The sequence below is a fragment of the Gobio gobio genome (assembly GCF_949357685.1).
Source record: "Gobio gobio genome assembly, chromosome: 19".
Lineage (NCBI taxonomy): Eukaryota > Metazoa > Chordata > Actinopteri > Cypriniformes > Gobionidae > Gobio > Gobio gobio.
Genome location: NC_137112.1, coordinates 29,727,211 through 29,752,950, shown reverse-complemented (window position 1 = coordinate 29,752,950; position 25,740 = coordinate 29,727,211). Strand labels below are relative to the sequence as shown.

Sequence of the window (25,740 nt, the reverse complement as noted above, 5' to 3'; positions counted from 1 at the left end):
AGTGGATACACACACAAAAAAATGGTGCTATATGGTAATCAAAAGTGGTTCTTGGTCGTAATCATAGGGGAACCACTTTTGGTGCTATATAGCACCATATCTTAACATATTCTGTATATGGTAGCGGCGCTATATAGCACCTCAGCCAAAGAACCGCTGAAGTTAAAGAACTTAAGACGAACCGCTGAACTTAAAGAGGTTCCCCTATGATTACCGTTTTTTTTTAGAGTGTAACCTCAACTTTCGGTTCCAAAAACAGAGGTAACTTTCAGGGTGTGTAAGTAGCCATAGCAACTCACTCTCTGAACATAACCTCCGGAGCAGGTTATGTAGTATTCAGATGTATGTTATATAATTAATAAAACTACATTTGTTATATAGTTGCAATATAAGATACAATATTATAAATTAATTAAATGAAACCAAAGCACCATTATAACAAGGTAATGTTAAAATGTTCATTAAATTCAAATATATATATTGTCATTTCCAACAAAGATCTGCATTTAATTAATTAGCATCAAACAAACAATATAATCCCGATTCTCAGTGAATAAAGATTACTTATTAAATGAAAAGATTGAAAAAATGATTGCACAACCACCAAATAGGTGACGATGTGGACTAAGTAGGTTATGTAAATCGCCATTAAACAAAAGAGGAGGAAGTAGAATGGCATGCTTTTTCTTAGCATCTGTTTGCATGGTGAATCATCGATTCGTTGCTCTGTTGAGAATGTCTTGTGTGTTTATCCGGGAACATACTCTGGGTTGTCTGAACGTACGAGTAAGCAAGGTTTGGGTTAATCAACCAAGAGTTTAAGGTATATGTGACGGTAATTTTACCTTGCTTTCTGGAATACCCCCCAGAAGGAGATGAAGTAATGATAATTAAAAGAGCTGAGTTTATTGAATAATCTTAATTGAATGCATATGTTTCAATGCTCTACGTCTGACCAGTACAAAATCCAAATCCAAAAAGTGTTTTTATGCCAAAGCAAAATGCCTGTGATGTAAAGATAAGTCTTCATTTCAAGGTTTTTATCTCTTACTCAATAAAAATCCCTTGAACCACCATCATAAGATTAAACAACAATAGAATGGAAATATACATAAAAGGACAAGTGAATAATAATAATAAAAGAATGATTAAATGATAAATAAAATGACAACTACATAAGTGACTAATCATTTTCAAAGTATATGTATATAAACAACAGATTGATTATTTCTTCGAATTAAAGTCTCTGGTGGCTCATGCTGTTTGCACAGTAGTTTAAAAATATAGGAATAAACAAGCTTTGTTTGTCACAGCTTCAGTTGTGCATTCTAAATTTGGAATATTAATTGTTTTAGTGTAACTATGCACCCCTGTAAGGCTTTGACAAAGAGTGGGCGTTTGCGCTGGAAACTCAAATATATTTCATAGCTAATGGTAGAAACTCTAAAGGGGAAATCTTTGACACCACAAAGAACATCTCATTATAAGTCATAAATCAGCCTCTGTTTCCCTCATGCCAACACTTGATTCCATTGACACACAATAGACTAATAGTCATTCAGTTAACGTCAGAATGATGCTGTCCGTGTATATCTGTTGAAATGACTTTTATGTCAATTATAATTGATTCAGATATGTATTGTAATTGTATTACCAGAAATGGATTAAGTCATACAGTGCAAATTCTGCTTATTTCATGTAAGTTAATTAGGTTATGAATTTAATGTTGAACTGAGCAACTGATGTAAGAAAGTCAAAACATTTTCACTAGTTCCTTTTATCCCTGAGACGGATTATCAGGCTGTCAACTGAAGGGCTCTCAGATGGTTAGCCGGGGATAGTCGTTATTGGATTGGATTACTCTGTAGCGACGGGCTCCTACATAAGTAGATCTTGAGCTAGTAAAAAACTGTAGAGAAGAAAACTAGAGTCATCATATTCACTTGGCCTTAGGTCATGAGGGCTCCTCTGTCAAAAACAACACAATCTCATGGCAGTTCGTAGCTATTTCACATTTTTGTACGGCAAATTGTTGGCTAATTTGTACGCTCTTGAATCGATGCTTTTCTAAAAATCGTACATTTTGTATGCTTCACATTATATGAATTCGATGCAAAATCGCCACCTCGTAAAATAGTTATGTTTTCCCTTATTATTGGGTTAAAGGACAACTCCGGTGAAAAATTAACCTAGGGGTAATTAACACATGGTTACCAAGTAGTTCGTTCTCTGGGATATGTTTTCATGAAAATCGAATGTAAAAAGTTTTATCTCTAAAAACAGATTAGCTTATAACGCTAGTATATGGGGCATAGAATAAGTAAAATTAAATCGCTAGTTAATACCACTAACAAGGCTCAAAATAGCCTCACACTAACACGGTAGCGTTATAGTGAGGGTCCCTACATGCAAACCGAAGCATTGAGAACTTTGTAAGTGTACAAACAGTTTAATTAGAAGATACTTTATAAAGACAGTACATTACGCATATACAGACAGGAGCCATCTTGGAAAACAGTCTCGACAAGTCGAGCCACGAACGCTGTGCTAAGTGATGAACTGTGACTTGGAATCTCATATGGTTCGTTGTTTCCGGAAGAAAGCACTGAACGTAACAGAGAAAATAAAAAATAAAATAAAAAAACTGAACGCAACAGAGACTAGTGCTTCCAAAGGATACACACTAAAGAGATGGCTCGACTTGTCGAGACTGTTTTCCAAGATGGCTCCTGTCCGTAATGTAGTGTCTTTATAAAGTATCTTCTTATTAAACTGTTTGTATGCTTACAAAGTTCTCAATGCTTCGGTTTGCATGTCAGCACCCTCATTATGCTATCGTGTTAGTGTGAGGCTATTTTTTACTTATTCTATGCCCCATATACTAGCGTTATAAGTAGGGCCGGGACTCTATAAAAAAATTAATCTAATTAATTAGAGGATTTGTAATTAATTAATTGAAATTAATCGCATTTTAATTGCATATAAATATTTGACCTGAGAACAGTGAGAAGTAATTTTTTTCACATGGATTTTTAGTATACAATTGAATAATGATTGAATACATAAGCTTATTCATCAAAATATTGTTTATTTATTTCAGTCCAGCAGATCAGTGCAATGTTTGCTATTAAGTGTAGCAATAGCATATTTAGGTCCTTGTAACTTTACTCGGAGTCGGGCTAACGTCCACGCTAACTCCTGTGTTTTGCGTTGAGGTGATATTTGAGGCTCGATGTGCTGCGGTGATACGCAAATTCCTTGTTGCATAGCTTGTACACAACCATGCTCTTGTCGACGCTTCCATCCTTTCGTTCTTTAAAACAAAATTTCCCATCCACGGGGCCAAGCAAAGCGGTCTCGTCAGCTTCTTCGTTCATGTTCACTGTGGTTTGTTGTTGTCGAAAGTCAAGAACGCTAGTTGGTGCTCCAGTATAATCGGTCTGTCGAAACTCATTAATTGAAAAACGTTCCGCGGTGCAAAAATAAGTGTGGTTAAAATTGTTATTTATTTTTTGCGTAATTAATCTTAATTAACGCATTAAAGTCCCGTGATTAATTAATCTTAATTAACGCGTTAAAGTCCCGGTCCTAGTTATAAGCTAATCTGTTTTTAAAGATAAAACTCTTTACATTCGATTTTCATGAAAATGCATCCCAGAGAACGATCTACTCGGTAACCATGTGTTAATTACCCCTAGGTTCATTTTTCACCGGAGTTGTCCTTTAAGCACACTGCACGATTTATAATAGTTCTTTACGACAGCTCGCAGACAGTACGAAAATAATCCCTTCTGTGAGCCATGTCACACTATAGAAGGCGGGTGCACACTGTGCGATTTTGGCCACGATTTGGCCGTCTGAGACAAATTTTGCAAATCCTAAAAGATTCCTCTGATCCTAGACTATAATCTGAAGTCTTTGATCGTTAGTTTGACATGTTTACCAGCAGCCGATTTATGACCATTGCGATTAAATTTTACCTCAAATGAAATTCTGGCAGTGTCAGAAGATTCGGCTTCTCCTAGGACGACCGTCAAATTATCTTCGTTTTTCAAGACAAACTATGACCAAAATGAGCGCTAGAGATTTCTTTGTAGCCACCATTTCAATCCCGCGTGTATGCAACTCACTGTCGCCGAACGTGTCATTGATTGATGATATAAAACTCCAGACAAGTTCTCTTGTGTGCGTCCATTTTTAGCGCGCCTTACCTATCGTGCAGTCTGACATTAATGTCAACTGAGATCTTACAGTGTGACATGGCTTACAGCGGGGATCATGTTCGTACAGTCTGACAAGGAACAAACGTAAAGGACTATTATAAATCACACAGTGTGCACTCAGCTTTACTCGCGCAAGAAGACTCGTCCAGAGTTTTACATCATCAATCCGTGACCCTTTCGGTCATGTGAGCTGCATTTATATGCGGGATAAAAATACGAACAAAAAAAATCTCTAGCGTTTATTTTGGCTTCTCATGGCTTCTCTCGAAAAGAAAACTGGAAAAAACGAAGACGATGTGTGTGGAACAAATGTGCCAACTAATTGCGTCATCAGGTTCGGCACTTCTGTTGGTTTTTGATTTTATGGTTGTTGTAGGAGAAGCCACACTTACAGGACTGTACGTCAAATCTTCTGACAATGCCAGAATTTCGTCGGAGGTAAAATTTGATCCCAGTGGTCATTAATCATGTCAAACTAATGATCAGGCCTAGAGACCAGGTCTCAAACGGCCAAATCGTGGCCAAAATCATACAGTGTGAACCTGGCTTTAGTCAAAAAACAAATGACTACTCCCTAAACTGTGATTAGTACACACTGAGTATTGAAACAATGCTGCTAACATGCCCCTTCCTCTGTTTCCTTTCCGCAGATTCCCTCACCAGCTTGTGTAGCGGTCTGGAATCACCAATGCTGATGAGGATCTACTGACTTGACCAGTTTTGTTCCAATTTTTTACTTTTGACAAGGTATGATGTAATCAAAGATAAAATAAGGGACACAATTTCACATAGGGCTGGGCGATATGGCTGTATCACGATATATGTGTTTAATATAATTTGATATCGATAATTATTTATATTTTTATGACCTATTTAAAATGAGGACCAGGAGAAAAATATATTACATTTAAACATTTTTATTTTAAACTTAACCTTCCTCTGACTATAATCCCCTCAGTTATAAAGGCAGAAATGTCAACACAACCATGGAAAACATGTCTAAAATCACAATGAAAAAAAAAATGATCGAATGTTTTATCGAACGCTTTTTTTCTTGATATTGATTACGTGTCTATCGCGATACATATCGTTATCGTTTTATCGCCCAGCCCTAATTTCACTCTAGGTTTTTTATTTATTTTTATTTTATCAAACCTAAGGGCATATTAGATAGATTTTGTCATTTAGCTTCAACAACTCACTTTTAGGTCAGGCATTACTATTTCTTTAATGGGCTATGGTAGTGATTTGTTAATAGATATCATATTATAATACAGTAAGTGATTTTTCACATTGGAAACAAGTTTGAATACACTTAAGGAGGGGAAACGGAGTAAATACTATTAATCAAAAGATTTTTGCAGTAAATTTACAAAATAAACCAGCTCTTGCATATCTTAAGCCGCGTTTCCACCGCAGGAACTTTCCCCAGGAACTAGGAATTTTGAGGTGGTACTCTGTGTGTTTCGACTGCAGGAACCAGGGTCTAAATGAAGTTCCGGGTAAATATTTCCACCTCCGAACGGCCCTGCTCGCGAGGTAGTACTTTTTCAGAGTTCAGGAGCTTTCGGGGGTGGGACTTGGGCGCTGAACATGCTGAATGGTTGAACTCACGCAGCATTTTATTTCAACCGGCATTTTTAAATGTCTTTTGCGAGGTTCGTTCTGCGTGAATATCAGTCTTGCTCTTTCTGTCCGATGGCGGACGTTCGTCTCAGCACGTTCGTCTCAGCAATCGCACGGTCAATGTCTGTAATAGCTGGTAATAACCTACGTTGTCTTATTTTAAATCTAGCTTTACGAGCTTTCAGAATACGCTTTAGTATCAGTGCTCGTCTCTTTTCCGCCGTTTTGTTAATGACCTCTTTAGTAAACCACATAATTAGCAAAAGCAGCACAGCTTGAATCTCCTCCATACTTGTTATTGTTGCAGACAGTGTCGCGCAAAAATGATTACTGTCCGTCGGTGACTGGGAGCAGCAGTCCCACGCAGTCCCATGCAGTCCCACGTCCCTGGACTAATTTACCTAATTTTCACGGTACTTTTGACCGCAGTGGAAATGCAGACAGTAGCAGGTCTGGGGGAAAAAAAATTCCTGGTACAAATTGTTCCGGGTAATTTCGGTGGAAACGGGGCTTTACAGACATGACTTATATTTAATGAATACATTTAGGTAATGACTATAATGATTTTACTGAATAAATTTGACTGCATCCGGGTTCAGACTACAGGAGTTTCAGGCCGATGCATGCCCGAATTACCCCTCTCGACTAAAAATTGCGTCCAGTGCATCGGTTGGTTCTGATGTTTGGGCGTTTACAGATCAAATTTTAAACCTCCCGATCTGCTCCCTGACAATTTGGGGCCGCCCAGACAATATCAAACATGTTTGATATTTAGGATTTTAAAGTGCCCCTATTATGGCTTTTCAAATATTCCCTTTCATGCAGTGTGTAACCTAGCAGTTTGTAAATGTAAACATTAAATTTGTCTACAAAGTTCAAAAGTGCATGTTGAATAAAGTTATTGTCTCCCAAAATAATCTGAACCGCTTAAACGAGTCGTCTGTAATTCAAATCCCACTGCGTTACAGTTCTACATCCCTAGAAAAGACATTTGCATTGTCTGTCTATGTTTTCCGCCTGCGAACTTGACCAGCCCTCAAACACGTCATTTTACAACTGCTTCTCAAATCTTGGAGTTCAACGCGGGATTCACTTAAAACGCTCTTGAAAGATGGGTCAGTACCCAGTTTACTTGGACCAGCTTGCTCCGCAGAATCACAACCTGTAAGCATGAATAATTATTGATGTATATATTTTCTACCCGGTGTTCAAAATATGTAATTTAGTGTTTTGTATTGTGTAGGTCTCCAGCTAACCGGCTAACTCACGTTATTACTGTCTGACTGAAATGGTTTTGAAAATCAGTTGTGGGCCACTATTACCTTAAACTGTGTATTTATGCAGATTGTCTATCATTCTTACTACTTTTAGTAAAGATAAAGGATGGAGCCAGATTTGTTTTGCAAACTTTAATGTTACATCAGTCATCCACGTTAGTGCTGGGCTAACATATGTGCCATTATTGATACAGTTCTCGCATGTGCATTGCAATAAATTAGAAATATACACATGGATTTGTTGATGGACATACACTTGTTAATGCTGATGGTGAGGAAATACAGCTGGAACATCTCATAATGTACTTCAAAATGAGTAGCATATTACAGAGAAACGTCCTGCTCAAGTCATCCTTAAGGCCTGTACACACCGGGACGAATATCGCGCGCGCTTATCGCCAGCGTTTTTCGTGCCGTTTTTCGGCGCGTCTTGAGTGTTCACACCCAAGCGATTTTCACGGGCGCTGCACCGAGTGAACGTGCACATTCAGTCGATGCGCTCCCGGTACACAAGATGGTGCTGCGGCACTTTAAGCCTCTGACACTCGCTTGTCACACAGAAGGAGAAGAGAGACAGTATTTACGTGCTTGCCAAAACCATAGACATATTATGTATTTGGACAAAACCATTCACACACTTTTTGCTAACTGGCAAGCAGCATTAGCAGTTCATCTTCTTCTTTGTCTACTTACTACTTCTTCTTCGTATCAATGTGTGCTCGGCAAGACCGTTTTGTGCTTGAGCGCCACCAAGTCGTGTTTTACTGTCACGTCAGCAGCTCCAGGCACGTGAACAAAAGCGCCGATCTCATTGGTCGGACAGTTTTTTACGCGCCGCGTCAAAATAAAAAAACGAACCCGAGGCGTTTTTTTTTTAAATGACGCTTTTACGCCTGGCGTTTTGCGCGTCGGTGTGAACACTCACATTGGCGCCCATTGTTTAGTCCCGAGGTGTTAAACGTCGGCGATAAACGCGTGCGAAAATCGTCCCGGTGTGAACAGGCCTTTACGTTGGAGGTTCGGGTTGAATAACTAGTTCTTCCAATGTTTAATCATCGGACTCACGCTCGGATTGATATGGTTAAATCGACGTCATCGTGTGCAATCGCTGAGGACTGAGGAAGCCTCAGCTGAAATTCAGTTATGGGGATGGGCGTTGAGCTTCCAACAAGCGCTGTAAGCGGTAGACCAAATGTAACATACTGGGCCACCAGGCCAATCAGAGTAGAGCAGGCTCACGGAAAGGAGGGATTTAGAGAGACTGATTCATCCAAGTGGTTTGAGAATGTGGTGATGTACAATATATATTATAACAAAATTAAAGTGTTTTATGACCTTTGATGCACGTAAACCTGTTGTTGGAGACCTCCAAAATTGAATTAGGAACCTTTAAAACTGCATAATAGGGGCACTTTAAATCGGGATTATGACTGTAGCCGCATTTCTACCGAAATTACCAGCAACCATTTGTCCCAGGAACTTTTCCCCCAGACCTGTTGCTGTCTGCGTTTCCATCACGGTCTAAAGTACAATGAAGAGTAGGCAAATTAGTCCGGTGACGTAGGACTACACGCGACTTTCCAGTTCCTGCCAGATATCATATAAGCTTAATAAAGCCTGAAACTCGTCCTCTGCCCATCTGTCGTATTATTTCAAACTCCATTGTTGATTCGAATAGTAAACAACTCTTACTGCACGCACTGCAACAGACTTTTAAAAACGGGGGTTGAAATAAAATGCTGCATGAACTCAACCAATCAGCATGTTCCGCGCCCAAGTCCCACCCCCGAAAGTTTCCTAACTTTGAAAAAAATACTACCGCGTGATCAGGGACTTTCTGAGGGGGAAATTTTAACCCGTAACTTCATTTAGACCCTGGACCCTGCGGTTCGAAACACACAGAGTACCACCCCAAAGTCCCTAGTTCCTGGGGAAAGTTCCTGTGGTGGAAATGCGGCTGATGATTACATCAGTACTTCCAAAATTGGCAGTTAAAATCGCACCTCCAGTTCTCGCTGAAGAACAGACTGACCTCGTCTCCCCAAACTTTTTCTCATCCATGCTCGTTTAAGTTTTTTTTTTTTTTTCTCTCTCGCTACAAAGAATAAGTATTGATACGGCAAGCTGCCACGACAACCTTTGACACATTTTTGTTTACATCCGCTTCCCTTTGAGATCACGTGAGGTGGTAAATCTGGCATGATGGTCTTAAGAATATCTTGTAGTGTTTGCAGGTTTGAGATTTGAAAGAACAAAATCTGTGAAGATTCTCCTTATGTGCGTGATGCAACCAGATTTCACAATCGTTTAAGATTTAAAAACTCCTGTAGTCTGAGCCCGGCTTTGAGACATGTTTGCTTCTGTTCTTATTCTAGATGAATTGGTCCAGACATATTTGATTTTATGAGACACATTCTTACAAGTGGACAAATGGCTAAGTATAGCCTAGAAATGATTTGCCAATGCCTGTGCTCCAAAATGTGATTCATAACATGTGGCTGATCAGAATACATTAATTTTAGAGCACGCAAAAGTGTGGAGGGTTTGTTTTTACTTTATATACTTTATAACCGTCTTTAACTATACCTCTAACTTGAATTATCAACCAGATAGTGTTTGTGAAAGTTTGGTAAAGAACTGCAGCAATGCAGGTTCATGCAACTGAGTCAAACTGTTCTTTGTATAAATGACTGTGTTGAAAAAGTCATATCTAGATATGCTTAATACCTGTGTGAGAAAACCATGCTCAGCGCATCAAGTGATTAATCTCTGGCTGTCTTAAAATGGCCTACCAACCTGCCATGTTAGACCGCTCTCCATTGTATGCCATATGCATTGTTGTTTTATCCTCTTAAATCCCCAATTTTTTTTTTTATTGAACATGTTTTGCACATAATTGGATTGCCCAATGTAACAAACTGGATGCATTTTTTAAAATTATGTAAAATTTCTAGTCACAATTGCAACCGCCGAGAAACTACAGAGTCAAATAGTTCTCAGGTTCCTCAGTAAGACCCAGCAGAAAATTGCAAACAATAATTATTTAATATTTTATTTTACTATCAAGCAATTGTGGGCAAAATGGAAGGGTAATCCATGAATAAAAGCACATTCGTTTGACTTTTATGCTTTATTAATGTAACAATTTATAACGAAATAAATAAAACGGGGCTCTGAGTTTCATGACCATGTTTACATATATTGTGATGAAGATTATATGATAAAGTAATCTTAATGATACAATAAAATAGACAATTTAAATATAAACATATAAATATGTATCAGATATGGTATTTGTATCTGTATGAACTGTTTTGCATGCTTCCTTTCAGAGGGACAACCCAAACTTGAACAGTTCTAGTCGTGTGACTTTACACAGAATTGTTCACATGAAAGCAAGACATTATACACTTTTATTTATATTTGATAACTCTGTATGAAATAAGCTACCTAAAACATTTTAAACCCTTCAAAATCGAAAGTAGGCCTACGTTTTGGTCAAAAATTTTGAAATATGAAGAGAATGGGGAATTCCCAAACCGGTTGAGTCACTTTTTAAATAATAATACAACATATTAAGATATATGTTTTAATATGTGTGTGACAATATAATAAGGTAAAGATTCAGGTGAAACCCAGATTTCCACAGTATTTCGCGCATACTCGTCAGTTAAAGGAAGTTTTGAGGTCGCCCTTACAAACTTTTATCTCTGTAATCTGCTCCTAACGTGCGTTTCGAGACACGCCGTCTCGTGCAGCACGCAGGGGAGGGGGGTGGAGGGGGAATAGACAAAAAAATAGTGAATGAATCGCGCGTTCGGCTCAATGTCATTCATTGAAGGAATCCTCTCGGCCACCTTAAGCGCTCACTGCTGTGTTGTTACATTGTAGCGGAAAGAATGTCGGAAAGGGCCGATGATGACGTCAGGGGGGAGCAGCAGCAGCAGCGCAGAGCGGCCAGGCAGCTGAAGCAGCAGCCACAGTTCCAGCGGGGAGAAGCCTCCACAGCAATGGCGACTGTTGCGGAGCGCAGATCCCTGCCTAGTCCTGAAATAATGCTGGGACAGCCTTGGAGCAGCTGGGTCGATGCTGTGAAACTCTACGGGAGCGACGGTGAGTTGATCGGCCGCCGTCGGCCATTGCGTTTCAGCGGGCAGCCGCGTCAGATCGCGAGCGTTTGCCCGATTGCGTGCAGTTTTGAAATATTAAGAAACGCGACAACAAGCCAGCAAGTGTAACTATTTATGTAACACGACCCAAATCGCTTCCTCAGGTACAGAATTGGAAGAAAGTTTGAAAGAGTGCGGGAAAAATCGCGAAGCCATGAGACTCTGCAGAGACGGTGAGTAGTGTTGCTTTCTCTGGTCAAAGGTGTGTTTTTGTTTTGGTGGTGTGTCCACACTTTTCACGCACCGGCTCACTGTGAAACAAGTGCGGCTGACTTTTGACAGAACTGTCCCTGAAAACTATGCTCTTATGCTAGTCAAAAGCGTTAGAAACGAGCTTTTATATGTGCTTGTTGACATAGACTGTTCTATAGGAACACTATGTCTGGGTTGCATGTTAGCACTTGTGAGTTGGAGTTCAAAAAATAAATAAATAAAAGTAGAATACATGCTATATATACATGTAATTGTCATACTTGAAGTGTTTTAAATGTGTTCAGACACCATTATAACCGTTGAATAGAAACCTGCAAGCGTAGTATATTTGAATAAGTTTACTCGAGTCACACAAGTATTTAAATGTCAGTTATAAAGAATTAGACAGAATTAGACTTATTTATTACACATCTCTACGTAATATTTGGATTTTGAGTTGTCAAATATTTCTCTGTATAAGTGACAGTTCATCTTGAAAGTAATTGTCACTGCATCCTCTAAAAGTACACTACTAAAGTCATTTAAATACAATTTCAATATTTCATGCCCATTATTTATCTGATAAGTGCACTGTGAAACCCAATAAGTTACGTTTAAAAACTAATATTTATTAAATCCACAAAAAGAGATTATTTCTTAAATTAAACAATCAATCCACTTAAATACTTTATGTAATAAAAATGTATTAAATTGCTTAAAACCAATACAATCACAACCTTTAATTTTACTCAAACTCTTACTGTTAACTGCATGTACTATTGTAATTGACTATCGCTGTGCTGGAGTGAGCACAGATATTACTTTTTAAATAAAGCAATATATAGTCCTAATGGGCCTTATTTATAAAATGTTGCATAGAAACTGTCCTACGATCATTTCTTCAATGTGCGTACGTGTGATTCAGGGAACGAACAAAAGCACAAAAATGTGCGTTCGTCTCTCTTCCAGATGTGAAATCTATAAATCGCAAATCTTGAAATTGTGTGCAGCTGAATGGTTTCAGATCTCCACCTTGTAAAAGCCCCCTAATTAATGTCATCAACATATAAAAGATCACCAGTCAATGTCCAAATACTTTACTTGAGAATGGCGAGCAGCAAGAATTGATTTCCAAATATATGCAGTACTCTGACTCTCTGCCACAAGAAAAAGTGTGTACGTCTGCTTAGACTCTGACGTAGCGCTAAGCGCTTTTCCACGTCAAAGACCCGTTTTTATAAATATGAACGTTGGCATGGATTTTAGCTAGGGGCGATTACGAATCAGAGGGCTGCGATGCGACGATAAAACGATTATCGATTTATCTTTTTTTTTCTATACACATTTTTTTTTTTTCTCACTTGGTGCTTTTAAAGCAATGTATTTGTAATGACCCATAATGAATTTACTTCCAATATCTTTTATTAATAAAACAAATGGAAGTGATTTTACAAGTCAACAGGTCAGGAAGGTTACATTTGCCAGAATATGTCCCAACATTGCAAAGAATCAACAGGAAAAGTGTCTGTAGCAGCATACTTGTAGTAAAGACTTCAGCATTTTCTGAATCACTAACATAAAGTATTAACCAACACCCTCCTGTTATGTGCAACGAGCAATATAATCCTTCAGGCAAAAAAATTAAATAAATATTTTGCTGTACCAAAATCACAGCTTTTATACAAAAGTATAGAATTCATCGTATTCCGAATAACTAGTAACATACAGCTGCTCTTATACACAAATAAATAATAGTCTAAAACTTATGACATATGACTAAATCCTGAGCACAGACAAATGTTTTGCTGTATACCACAATCAAAAACAGCTTTTATGAAATTAACATCTAAACACTAAATTAACATCTGCAGAGAATACGGACGCAAATCCTTGACCATAAAATGTGTGATAGATGTCCTCTGGTTGAAAGTGAGTGAAAGTGAAAGTCAAGTGACGTGTGGCCAAGTATGGTGACCCATACTTGGAATTTGTGCTCTGCATTTAACCCATCCCCGTGAACACACACCCGGAGCCGTGGGACAGCCATATTGCTGCGGTGCCCAGGGAGCAGTTGGGGGTTCGGTGCCTTGCTCAAGGGTCTCACCTCAGTCGTGGTATTGAGGGTGGAGGAGGGCTCTGGTTATTCACTCCCCCCACAGACAATTCCTGCCCGACCTGAGACTCGAACCCGCAACCTTCAGGTTACAAGTCCGACTCTCTAACCATTAGGCCACGACTGGTTGGCAGCAACTACTGATACAACCGAGCGGTGCAAACGTGTAATATGGTTTGTCATGTTTCGAAAATATTTTAGTTTAGTTTGACACAACTTGCATATAGTGTGGCTCTTGTCCAGGTCATTTTCCCCTTTAACTTCATAGAAGCCAACGTGCTTCCATACGCTAGCTTTTAATGCAGAGGGTGCCGGTTGGATTTCTCGCTTAGCCATCATGTGTCTCTGTTATGTGCATGCCACAGACGGTCCGGGCGCTGCACTTCCCGCGCTTCAGAGTTGCGCCTTTTGCGTTCCGTCAACATTACGTTATCAACATTTAGAAAATAGATTTTTTGACATTTGTGAATCAATTCAGAATCGTCCACGTCCGCATCGCGATGCATCTAAGAATCAAATTTTCCCCCACCCCTAATTTTAGCGTACATACACTCTTAAGTTCACATCTGTACGTATGTCCGTTTTATAAATGAGGCTAAATGTGATTTGGCCCATCCTCAATTTGATCACAGACTCTACTTTTCAGCACAATGATAGCAGACTAACAGATCTCTCCCTCTCCAAAATCCCATAGCATAACTCTTAATTACAATTTTTCCATTGAAATTTGCTCTCCTTTAACAGTCGTAAACAAATCAGCTGTAACTCATTGATTCAGTTTAATATAATCAATAATTTAATTCACATATCTTTTTTCTATTAAGTACATTGAACTTGAAGTAATATTTGAGTAAATTTAACTAAATGAGTTCAATTTACTCAAATATTACTTCGATTTTACAGTGCATGGGACTACATAAACACAAACAGGTTGTTCAGGACACCATTCGGAGATTGTCTTCAGTGTTCATGGACACTCTGCAGTCTTTTTGTCTTGTATAATAAAATAATCTAGAGAAATAATCATTTAATTTATTAATGATTTGTTTACTACAACTAGCTGCTCCACATTGAGGTCCTGATCACCCTGTTTATTTTGTAATAATGGCTGGCGGACTATGTATTATTATCCCTTAGATTTAAATAAATATAAGTGACTCAGCGGTATCATTTACATGTCTAATGGTCAAGGTAGTTGTCGATAATATTTTTTAAAATCCTCCCTTTGTAATTTAAATATGTATAACTAGCATATTATTGATCCTTACAAAGCAGATGACACCTTGTAATTGCTGGCTGTCACTTTGATTTAGATTAGGGCCGGGACTCGATTAAAAAAATTAATCTAATTAATTAGAGGCTTTGTAATTAATTAATCGAAATTAATCACATTTTAATTGCATATAAATATTTGACCTGAGAACAGTGAGAAGTTATTTTTTTCACATGGATTTTTAGTATACCATTGAATAATGACTGAATGCATAAGCTTAATCAACGAAATATTGTTTATTTATTTCAGTCCAGCAGATCAGTGCAATGTTTGCCATTAAGTGTAGCAATAGCATATTTAGGTCCTTGTAACTTTACTCGGAGTCTAACGTCCACGCTAACTCCTGTGTTTTGCGTTGAGGTGATATTTGAGGCTCGATGTGCTGCGGTGATACGCAAATTCCTTGTTGCATAGCTTGCACACAACCATGCTCTTGTTGATGCTTCCATCCTTTCGTTTTTTAAAACAAAATTTCCCATCCACGGGGCCAAGCAAAGCGGTCTCGTCAGCTTCTTCGTTCATGTTCACTGTGGTTTGTTGTTGTCAGAAGTCAAGAACGCTAGTTGGTGCTCCAGTATAATCGGCCCGTCGAAACTCATTCATTGAAAAACGTTCCGCGGTGCAAAAATAAGTGTGGTTAAAATTGTTATTTATTTTTTGCGTAATTAATCTTAATTAACGCGTTAAAGTCCCGTAATTAATTAATCTTAATTAACGCGTTAAAGTCCCGGCCCTAATTTAGATCATTCTAGTAGATCTTTGCTTTGTCCTAAGTTGCCATGAAGTTAATAAACATGTCACCACCAGGCCTTTTTCTCTCTCTTTTTCTGTCAGTATAAGAAGCGTGAGATACTGTACCTGTCAGGACACTTATCTAACAGGGCATTTTCATTGACAAACAATAGAGCCATCATGTGCACTGCTACTCCATTGCACAGTTTAGAGTAAATTGGTTACGTCTTGCAAGACTCAAAGTCGCCGCACAAAAACAACACCTTTTGTCTGTATGGACTGAAATCGAAATTGCTGGTTTTATGTTAGGCTTTAATTAGTGTTTTCTATCCAAATTCTGATTTATTTTAAGCACAACTTTTCTCAGGTCAGAGTAAAGCCAAAGTCTTGAGCACATCTTTATGAAGGTTGTAGTTTCAATTTCAGCTTCGTCTACGCCTGAAATATTTATGTGTTATTGGATGTATTGAAAGCAGTATTGTGCTGTAGATGTTGAAATTATTGCTTCTGTGCCTTACCTTAAGAGCACCATGTGTTATTGTATAGTCAGAAACTGGCCCGCAGGATGGTCCAAGGGGAAAAAAAAAGAAAATAGCTTAAATTCACATTCACATAATGATTAAATAGACTGTTCATGCATCACTTATCATTTACTCTATTGATGCTCCAAATAGAGGTGTGAATCCTCATGACTCGATTGATTTATGATTCAGAGGGTAATGATTTGATTATAAAACTATTTTCGAGGCATCACGATGCATCCTTTCCTCCAATTCTTTTATTAGTAATAATTACTGTATTAATAATCACAATATAGTCATTTGTGCTATTTTACCATTGCTTTTAAAAAATATGAACTAAAATGCAAAAATAAACAGTAAACATATAAAATTAAGTATATTTAACAGAAGCATTCAAGTAAGTACAGCAATTCAATAATCATATGTAAAAATAATGACTGGCTGCCTAGTCTTTAGTGTATTTAATTACAAATAAATGATTATTAAAGCTACGGAAGTTATTCAGTCAAGAGCAGTGAGTGTTTGATTAACATTAATGACACAGATAGCAGCAAGTTTAATATGTTGAGACACAATGCACCCCCCCCCCCCCCCCCCCCCCGTAAATGTTTACATTCACTTAAGACATAACCAATTATGTTGATGTGAATACTCGCGAAGACAGATATTTTGAAAAAAATCTGTGTGTATTTGACCATTCAAGCACAATTCGCTGCTAAAAAGAAGAAACTGAATTCAGGATCACATGCTGTCTGAGAGATGCGGCTTTCTAGAGTAGACCAAATTAACCAAGCGAACCGAACCACAAGTGTGAATAACTAAGAACTAAGCCCTTTCAGTGAAACCGGGTTCAAATATATTATTAAAAGCACTAATGTAACCAGCGTTCCTTATTCCTGTTCTGGACAACTCTTACAAACTGCAGAACTGCCCTGAGATTAGTAAAATGCCAACCTACTTGGTTGAAAGTGTTTGATCATCTGGTCCAAAGTAGGGCTGCAACGACGCGTGACTACGAAAATACGTCGACATGCGTGAAATGCGTCAACGTCACATTATTTACGTTCTAGAATAGAACAGAAGATCTAGAATAATGGCGGCTTCTGCTCCCGGGCATAGTGAAAATTGTCATTTATCATATAAAGCCAGACCGCGACATTCAAAAGTGTGGGAGTACTTTAAACAGAAGCCGAATAAAACTGTGCTTTGTTCACTCTGTAACGCCGGTTTCACACTGCACACGGTGGCCGAGCAGAAGCTGTGCGCGTGGAGAGCGGGAGCCGCGCGCGCCCATTGGGCTTTCACACTGCCAGTGTTCGTCTCGCGCAGCTGAACCGTGGCGCGTGTATTGCAAATACAGACGAATATTGTCCATTCGGTCACATTTTCCGGTGTTCTTCTCCGACCACAGTACGTCTCCTGCTTTTATTTATTATGGGCAGCATATATCTGCTTCAAATGCGACCGGGTTCCCCTCTGTCCTAAACACATAATAACATGCTGTATATAGGTAGTTTACATGATTAAAGTAACATTAAAGTTAAGATATGCCTTTAGCTTTAATCATTTAAATGTGGCTTTGAAGTTTGGGCAAAAACTTCTGGCAGCTTTAGTCGTTGTTTATGCACATGTATATCTTCAAAATAGATGACTAGTTATACATTAAAAATATGCTGAAAGCTCCTGTATGTGAACCTTTTGCAGATAAATACAAGCGCATTTTCGTTTACTATTGACACAAATCAATAAGTAAATCATACTCAACTATTTTAGTAAACAACTTTTCCTTATTAGGCCTACTCTGTATACATTTTATGATGAATAGTATCATTGTACATAATGTTTAAAAAGCTTCTTGTGTTCATATATTTCATTATAAAATGGCTTGAGTACACTACCCTTTCTGAAATACAATTAATATTGTCATCATTCATTGATTTCATGTTAAAATAATATACAAATTCACTACCCTCTTTGAAATACAATAATCAGTAAAAAAAGAATCATCAGATTAATCCGGAAAAATAATTGTTAGATTAGTCGGCTAATCGAAAAAATAATCGTTAGATTTGTCGACAGAAAAAATAATCGTTAGTTGCAGCTCTAGTCCAAAGGCAATGGAGGCCAGAAATTTGATTGGGCTCTTTATTATCCATTTGCGACCTCACTTGAGAGATGAAGGGTGACATAACCAAACATGTTACTATGTTGCTAACCTCAGTAATGATGATAAACAAACTATGTGCATCACTGCTTTTAAGTCTTGCATGTATTTTGAAAATGTATTGTAACAAAGATAGAAATTTAATTCACTGTCTTCGAGCTCACATAAACGTATAGGCCTATGTAACGGTTATTTTGATTATATTTGAAAATTCCATTTATGCATGTTCACTACCGTTCCAAAGTTTTGGGGTTGGTAAGATTTAAACATTTTTTTTTTTGAAATGGGTCTCTAATGCTCACCAAGGCTGCATTGATTTATTTAGAAAATCAGTAAAATCACCAATCTTGTGAAATATTATTACAATTTAACAACTGTTAATCTATTGTAATTTTTTTACATTTAATTTATTCCTTTGATGAGCTTCATTACTCCAGTCTTCAGTGTCACATGATCCTTCAGAAATCATTGTAATATGCTGATTTGGTGTGCAATAATGTTTTAGAATTTAAATGTATTATTTTGTGGAAACCTGAGAGAGTGTATAGATATAGTATATGTATATATATGCTGTTCTTTTGAACCTCTATTAATCACAGAATCTTAAATGTCTAGATTCTGTGATGAATAGAAGCTCAAAAGAACAGAATTTAATTATTATTTTGTAACATTATAAAATGTCTTCACTGTCATTGTTCAATTTGTTGCACTCTTGCTTAAAATTAATTCAGTATTAATTTATTTTTTAAAATACTGACCCTAAACATTTGAATTTTGAACTGTAGTTGATTTGTAAATTATGTTTTTAGATTTCAGAGGGACATGAAAAGTGGCTTTTGTTTCAGTCTGGTTTAAAGTCTATGTGGTCTCGCTGCCAGACCACTGATGATAGTGTTTCATGCTTTGAGGCCAGCAGCTTTAACAGGCCAATGGGGAGCCAGTTTTGGAAAGGGGTATTTAAGATTATTAGCCCTCATTTCCATTAGGAACTAGAGTGATTACCAAACCAAAAAACACCTGAACCAGTAGGATCTGAGATACCCCCAGAAGCTGTTGTTCCCACAAACACACACATAAACACTGTGAAACACTCCATTTCACACTTGCACTGCTGCTGTACGATGTTCAGTGAAAGGTGACTGAATGTGTGGTGAGAGGATCTTGCAGCTCTTCATCAGATGAGGAAAAGTGAGAGGGGAGGAGAGGCAGACACATCAGGCGTGGAGTTAAACCTGCGAGTGTGTTCGTGCACGGGGCTTCTAAGAGCTCCTCTACCTAGATCGTTTATCAATGACAATGAAGGGGATGGTCAAATTATCCGCTCACAGTCTCTCTCTCTTCTTGTCTCTCCCTCTCACCTTATCGCTATCTCTGTGTCTCTCTCGCTTTGTCACAATCTCTTTTTCTCTCCCTCTTTTCTCCCTCCATTTTCATATCCATCGCTTCCGTCTGCATCTCTGTTCTCTCTCTTTCAGCACATTTTGTCTGTCCTCCACTTCCTTTTAGACCTGAGACACACGATTAGAAGACTATAGAATATCTGTGGTTTTCATGTCAAGTCAACCCGGCTCCGAATGAGCGAGCGTATCCTGTCTGCATCTCTGATATGCTGTCATAAGCATGTTGTTGTCTAATGTTGGGATTGATATCCGGAGGAGCGCTACGGCTCAGGTTTTATTTTGTTGTTGCGCCGGAAAGCTCATTTGGACTTTTTAAAGGACGCTGATGTTTCTCTCTGTAGGAAGCCATCAAAGCTGTAGTTTAACATATAGCATACGTAACCTTTGAAGCTACTCTGAAAAAAGGCCAGAGGCCGTATGAGTCACTACCCATGTGCATTTGTAGACTTTGAATGTGCGTAACATATGGAGATGGTGCCTAGTGTAGTAGTACTTACTGACAATTTATACCTTGCCCACTAAGATGACTCAGGCTTTGCATCAACATCAACATCTGCTGAGAAAAATCCCTCCCAAAATGTATAAAATATAAGAGGAAAACCTTAAATCATACAAAAATATATAAGGTCTATGTACACATGCATCAGACAGACAGACTTCGGCTGTTGTTGTATCTTAAATGTCATTAAAAAAAATATATATATATATATATATTTTAAAGGCTATGTCAAATTAAGTTAAATGTTTTTAATATGATCAATTATGCTAAATTAATGAGTCAAATTTACAGCACTAGTTTTAATGATCTGGAGTGTGTGTATATACTGTTCAGAAGTTTGGGGTCTGTAAGGGTGGATGATCTTCCCAAAAGTTTATCACAATCTTGTAACAAACGGTTACAATCCATGATCTGAATCTTCCCAATTTTGAGATGTACTTTGCGTTTAATGCACTTTTAACACTTTTTAAAATAAAGGAGAGGCTTTTAAGGAGAGGCGAAAGCACACCTCTTTAAAGGAATGGAACGGTATGCTGCACAATTATAATTTTATCTTGATTATCACGTTATCATAATCGTTGGAAGCCAAAATCGAAACTGAAACAAAAATTGTATTCACTTGCTTTTCAAATGGATCACCATGCATAAGACACATGATTGGCTATAATTTGGCCAGTCAGCACAGCCATCTATTAGGCAGGGACCTTGACCTTTTGTCATCAGATCACACTTCTCCTTTTGAATTGTTTTGTTTGGAAATGAACACAATTCAGTTGGACTCACGCAATGTATTTAGAGATTAAAAACAAAGAACTGTTTTTAATGAGTTATATAGTCATTTCCATTAAACATGAACAAACTGGTTCAGTTACTTAGGCACAGCTATAATAGACCTACAATACAAGGCAGGCACTGTCACAAGGGTTGTACCTAGTCTCTTAATGAGTCATGGGTGTGCTTTGGGCATAACGTGCAATAAACCAATCAGAGTCTCATCTCCCATTCTTTTTAAAAGCCAGTTGCGATTGCACCATGGCGGATTCGCTATTTACATGGCAGAATTTGCGAGCGGAAAGACTGAACGCTTCTTCAGAGAAGAATCCTTTTATTTTTAATATTTAAAAATGTATGTGTGCTGCTGCGCGTCCCTCTGTGTGTAATAAGCCGAGTGTACGTGCGTTATTACTAACACTCACTTTAAAGGGGGGTGAAACTCAGTTCCAGTCAATCTTGAGTACCTATAGAGTAGTATTGCATCCTTCATATCTCCAAAAAGTCTTTAGTTTTATTATATTTATAAAAGAAAGATAGGCTGTACTGAGTCTTACCGGAATAAAACGAGCGGCTGGAGGCGTGCGGTGTGGGCGGAGCTAAAGAATGACGAACCTCGCAGCTATTGCGTTGAGAGCGTCTGAAAGCTGTGACATCCTTTACAGTGAGGAAAAAAACGCTATCCAAAACAAACCATGGCTAACAATCAGATTCAGCCATACATTTATGATCCAGAATCAAATCACGATGCTGAAATTGAACATGAGCAGCAGCAACAACGACTACAGCAGGACGTCTCTATGTGGTATTTAATGTAACTGTATATATTTGCTTTGCGGCTTTTGTAAATGACTAATTTCTACTTTTTGTCGTCGTATTTTTTCTTTTCTTTAAAGGTGTTGTTTAGAGTGGTTTTACAATAAACAAACAGGCACCTACAGTGGCCTGCTAAACAAATGTAAACACACACACTATACATCGCATACTCCATAGATAAATTAACTATATGTGATCGTGTTGTTTACTTGCTGTGCTTACGCGCCGATAGCCAACAACACACAGACATTTGAAGCAGTTTTACTCACCACATGTGGTTCCAATGCACGATGTGAACCTTTATCATTGGGACCGCTCCATCCTTAAGCATTAGACGATCTGCAAATCCGGAGTTGAACTGGGCCTTGTTTATAAAACAATCGTCGCCGAAATGTAGGGAACAAACAAAAACACTTTTACCAGGGTTGTTGGTGACATTGTTTATTTCTTTAAGTCCTGTGACCTGTGCAGCGCCACCGATGACTTCCCTAAAGCAGAGCAAATCGCTTTGATGTGCGTTTGCTCTCTCGCTCTGGCCTACGGGTGCGGGAGAAGTGCCCTTAGGACCCGTATAAGGAAATTCCGCCCCATTTGACGTGTTGCAGACCCATACTTGAAAAAAACTTTCTGAAACTTGTGAGAAACCGGAGTATTTTTGGCACAGAAATACTCAATCAAATGTCCAACTTAATTTTTTATACTTTGTCCATGTTTAGCATGGGAATCTAAGTCTTTAACACTGTAAAAAACGTAGTATGCATGAAATCGCATTGCACCCCCCCTTTAAATAACACCAAAAATACTGCGTTTTCAGTTATCTAAGAATAGCAACGTGCCAACAATGCGCCTCGTTTTCAGACAGCACGCCCATGGGCTAACAGTTGGGCGCAAGTGCATTTTCTATTTAAACAATGTGGCGCTGGACGTGAAAATGACAACTGCGTCAGGCTGAAACTAGCAAAAAACATGTGCGTCACGTCTGGTGTATGATAGGGCCCCTTGAATCAGAATAGCTCTGGATCAAAACCCTTGCCCTGGTCTATCTACTTGATGGTTATCTTTTGTAAATTCCTAAAGAGACTATTGTCCTGATTGGCTGTGATTACTGTGAGAGCAGCACAGGTACGCCCAGGTGACGCTAACGATTCAATGTCATCTTTTCAGGCAGTGATGTTTTTTGGAGTGTCCTTGTGTCTCTGTGTGAAGGAGCTGCAGTGAAACGGCAGCCACAGCGCTGCTCCTGTCCCCTGACTTAATCACTCACACTAATTAACCTCCTGGCTCTCAGACTAATGGACAGTTAGTGCCTCTTTGAGCTGCACATCTTCAGCCGACAAAACACTTCTGCATATAATGCTTGCTGCTCGTTTACCCCTTTGGTTTATGTTTATGAAGTCATAACAAAAGGTGTTGCAAGTTAAGTGTGAAGATGTATTGTCAGTGCATTATCTAACCCAGTGAAAGTAGGTAGGAGACGTGTTGTTTAAGATGGAGAAAATGCAAGCCAGACTTAAACCCACATTTGCTGCATGAACTTCAAGGCTCTACATGTCAACCGCTAAGCCACTGTTCACACAAACACATTCTCAACACCATGGTGAATATCCGATTTTGTAGCATTTTTCTGAATTAATATTATTCTATAAAAAGAACACAACCAGCCAGAATCAAACCCACATCTCCTGCATTAGCACCATGACTCAACTTGATAGCTGCTAGATCATGATTCAAAACCCATTTTTAGCATCATGATAAATAACAAATGTGATCTATACAAATATAGTTGTGTAGTGTAGGGGTGGGTGATCTTTCCAAAATTTCATATCACAATCTTATAGCAAACAGTCACGATCTACAATCTGAATCGCGATCTTCTCAATTTTGAGATGTACTTTTCTTTGTACTTTACATTTCTATTCACACAGGAACAAGCCTATGGTCTTGTTTATTTGCACAATTTAAAACACAGCATTTCATTAAACAATCAGTTGTCAAAATAGTCATTAAACCCTGAGTTAAACTTCAAAACACTGCATAGTCTTTATGAATTAATTATACATTTATTCTTAATAAAAACGACTACAGTTATCCAGTCAAGTGCAGTGAGTGATTTTGTCTTTGTCTTTTGCTTAACATTAATGACGCAGCAGGTATTTGTATTAGGCTTTAAAGGGATAGTTCACCCAAAAATGAAAATTAGCCAATGATTTACTCACCCTCAAGTCATCCGAGGTGTATATGACATTCTTCTTTCAGACGAATAAAATCTGTTATATTAAAAATGTTCTGGCTAATTCATGCATTATAATAGCAGTAATAGTTGCTCTGTTTTTAGAAGTCCATAAAAAATGCACCTGTCCGTCAAATAACATGCTCCACCCGGCCACGGGGTGTTAATAAAGGCCTTCTGAAGCGAATCGATGCGTTTGTGTAAGAAAAATATCCATATTTAAAAATGTATTTAATTTTTTTCTATGGCTCTGCATCAGCCGTCCCCGCGCCATCACTTCTGGCGAATAAGGTCAAAATACATGCAAAATACCGGCGCGATGATTCCTCATTTTCGCCTGCGTGGATCGGTCATATGAGGCATCTACGTATATATATCTTTGATCGCTGCAATATTTTGACCTTATTCACCGGAAGTTATGGCGCTGGGAATACTAGATGACATTCGTCTGATAAGAGGTAAAAAAATAACACATATACTGTTCGGTTTCTCGCAGAAATCGATCGTTTCGTGTCTTAAGACATCAATGTGTCGCCACGAGCCGCATGGTTTAATATGGATTTGTATGTCTATGTGTTTTTACTCTCATTGCTCTCATACTCTAAAATATCCCCATTGACATGCATTATACGACTATCACACTGCAACGGTTGGACTTAAAAATCTTCATTTGGTTTCTACTGAAGAAACAAAGACACCTACATCTTGGATGCCCTGGGGGTAAGCAGATAAACATAAACATTTCGTTTTTGGGTGAACTATCACTTTAAGACAAGATGCATGGATCTAATATGACAATTAAGACAAAACTGACTGTATGTAAATACTCTGCAAGATGGACATTTTGACATATTTTTGTGTATATTTGACCGTCTAGGCACGCACCTGAAACCCCAAGTATACTTTGTTCATCTGTCATCCACAGTTAAATGCACTTTTAATAACTCTAATAAAATAACTAAAATAAAGCATGTCCTGCAGTACACTGCATTTTACAACAGCCAAGTCACATGATTTGACTGATTTGGACGTCAAGTTTAGGCTTTTAAGGAGGGGGCGAAAGCACACCGCTTTAAAAGAATGGACCGGTATGCGGCACAATGATTATTTTATCTTTATTATCATGTTTTCATAATCGTTGGAAGCCATAATCAAAACTAAAATTGTATTCACTGCTTTTTAGATACATCACCATCATGCATGAAAGACACATGATAGACTATAATTTGGCCAGTCAGCTCAGCACAGCCATCTACTAGGCAGTCATTGCTGTATTTTAACATTATTACGAGGACATAAAAGATGGCTTGAAAAGTAGGTTGTGCACATCTTCAAGATCGATCACAATGTAAAATCGGCAAATCGCCCACCCCTAGTGTTGTATGATTTTGATGATTATTTAATTTGTTTTCAAGAATGTTGTTGAATGTAAAAAACAATTAATTGATAAAACATTAAAAAAAAAAATTACTTGTTTGTCAGTTTGAAATGTGATTTTTATATTAGAATTAATTAAATAAACAGCTTTAGGCGTGACATTACAGTGACTTTGGTGCCATTTTCAAATCTCACAGATTATTTGAATGTTTTGTCTACAAACAAATAATGTTGTTTTCCTCTGGTTCAGAATACAATCTGTTTTGTTAGAAAATGGTCATTTGCATGTTGTTGACTTCGCCGAGTTTTCTCAGAGTGTACGGAACAGGTAGTTTTCATTTGGAGCGAGGACCACAT

The 25,740-nt window shown here is 38.1% G+C and overlaps 1 protein-coding gene across 1 annotated transcript in view; it reads left to right on the top strand.

The window, feature by feature from the left end:
* Positions 1-25,740, top strand: part of atxn7 (ataxin 7) — a 46,259-nt gene that overhangs the window by 1,145 nt on the left and 19,374 nt on the right. The window contains exons 2-4 of the mRNA XM_079845238.1: positions 4,874-4,970; positions 11,018-11,239; positions 11,400-11,468. Of these exons, the coding sequence (XP_079701364.1) occupies positions 11,026-11,239; positions 11,400-11,468 (283 nt within the window). The 5' untranslated portion in view covers positions 4,874-4,970; positions 11,018-11,025. The remainder of the gene's footprint in view (positions 1-4,873; positions 4,971-11,017; positions 11,240-11,399; positions 11,469-25,740) is intronic.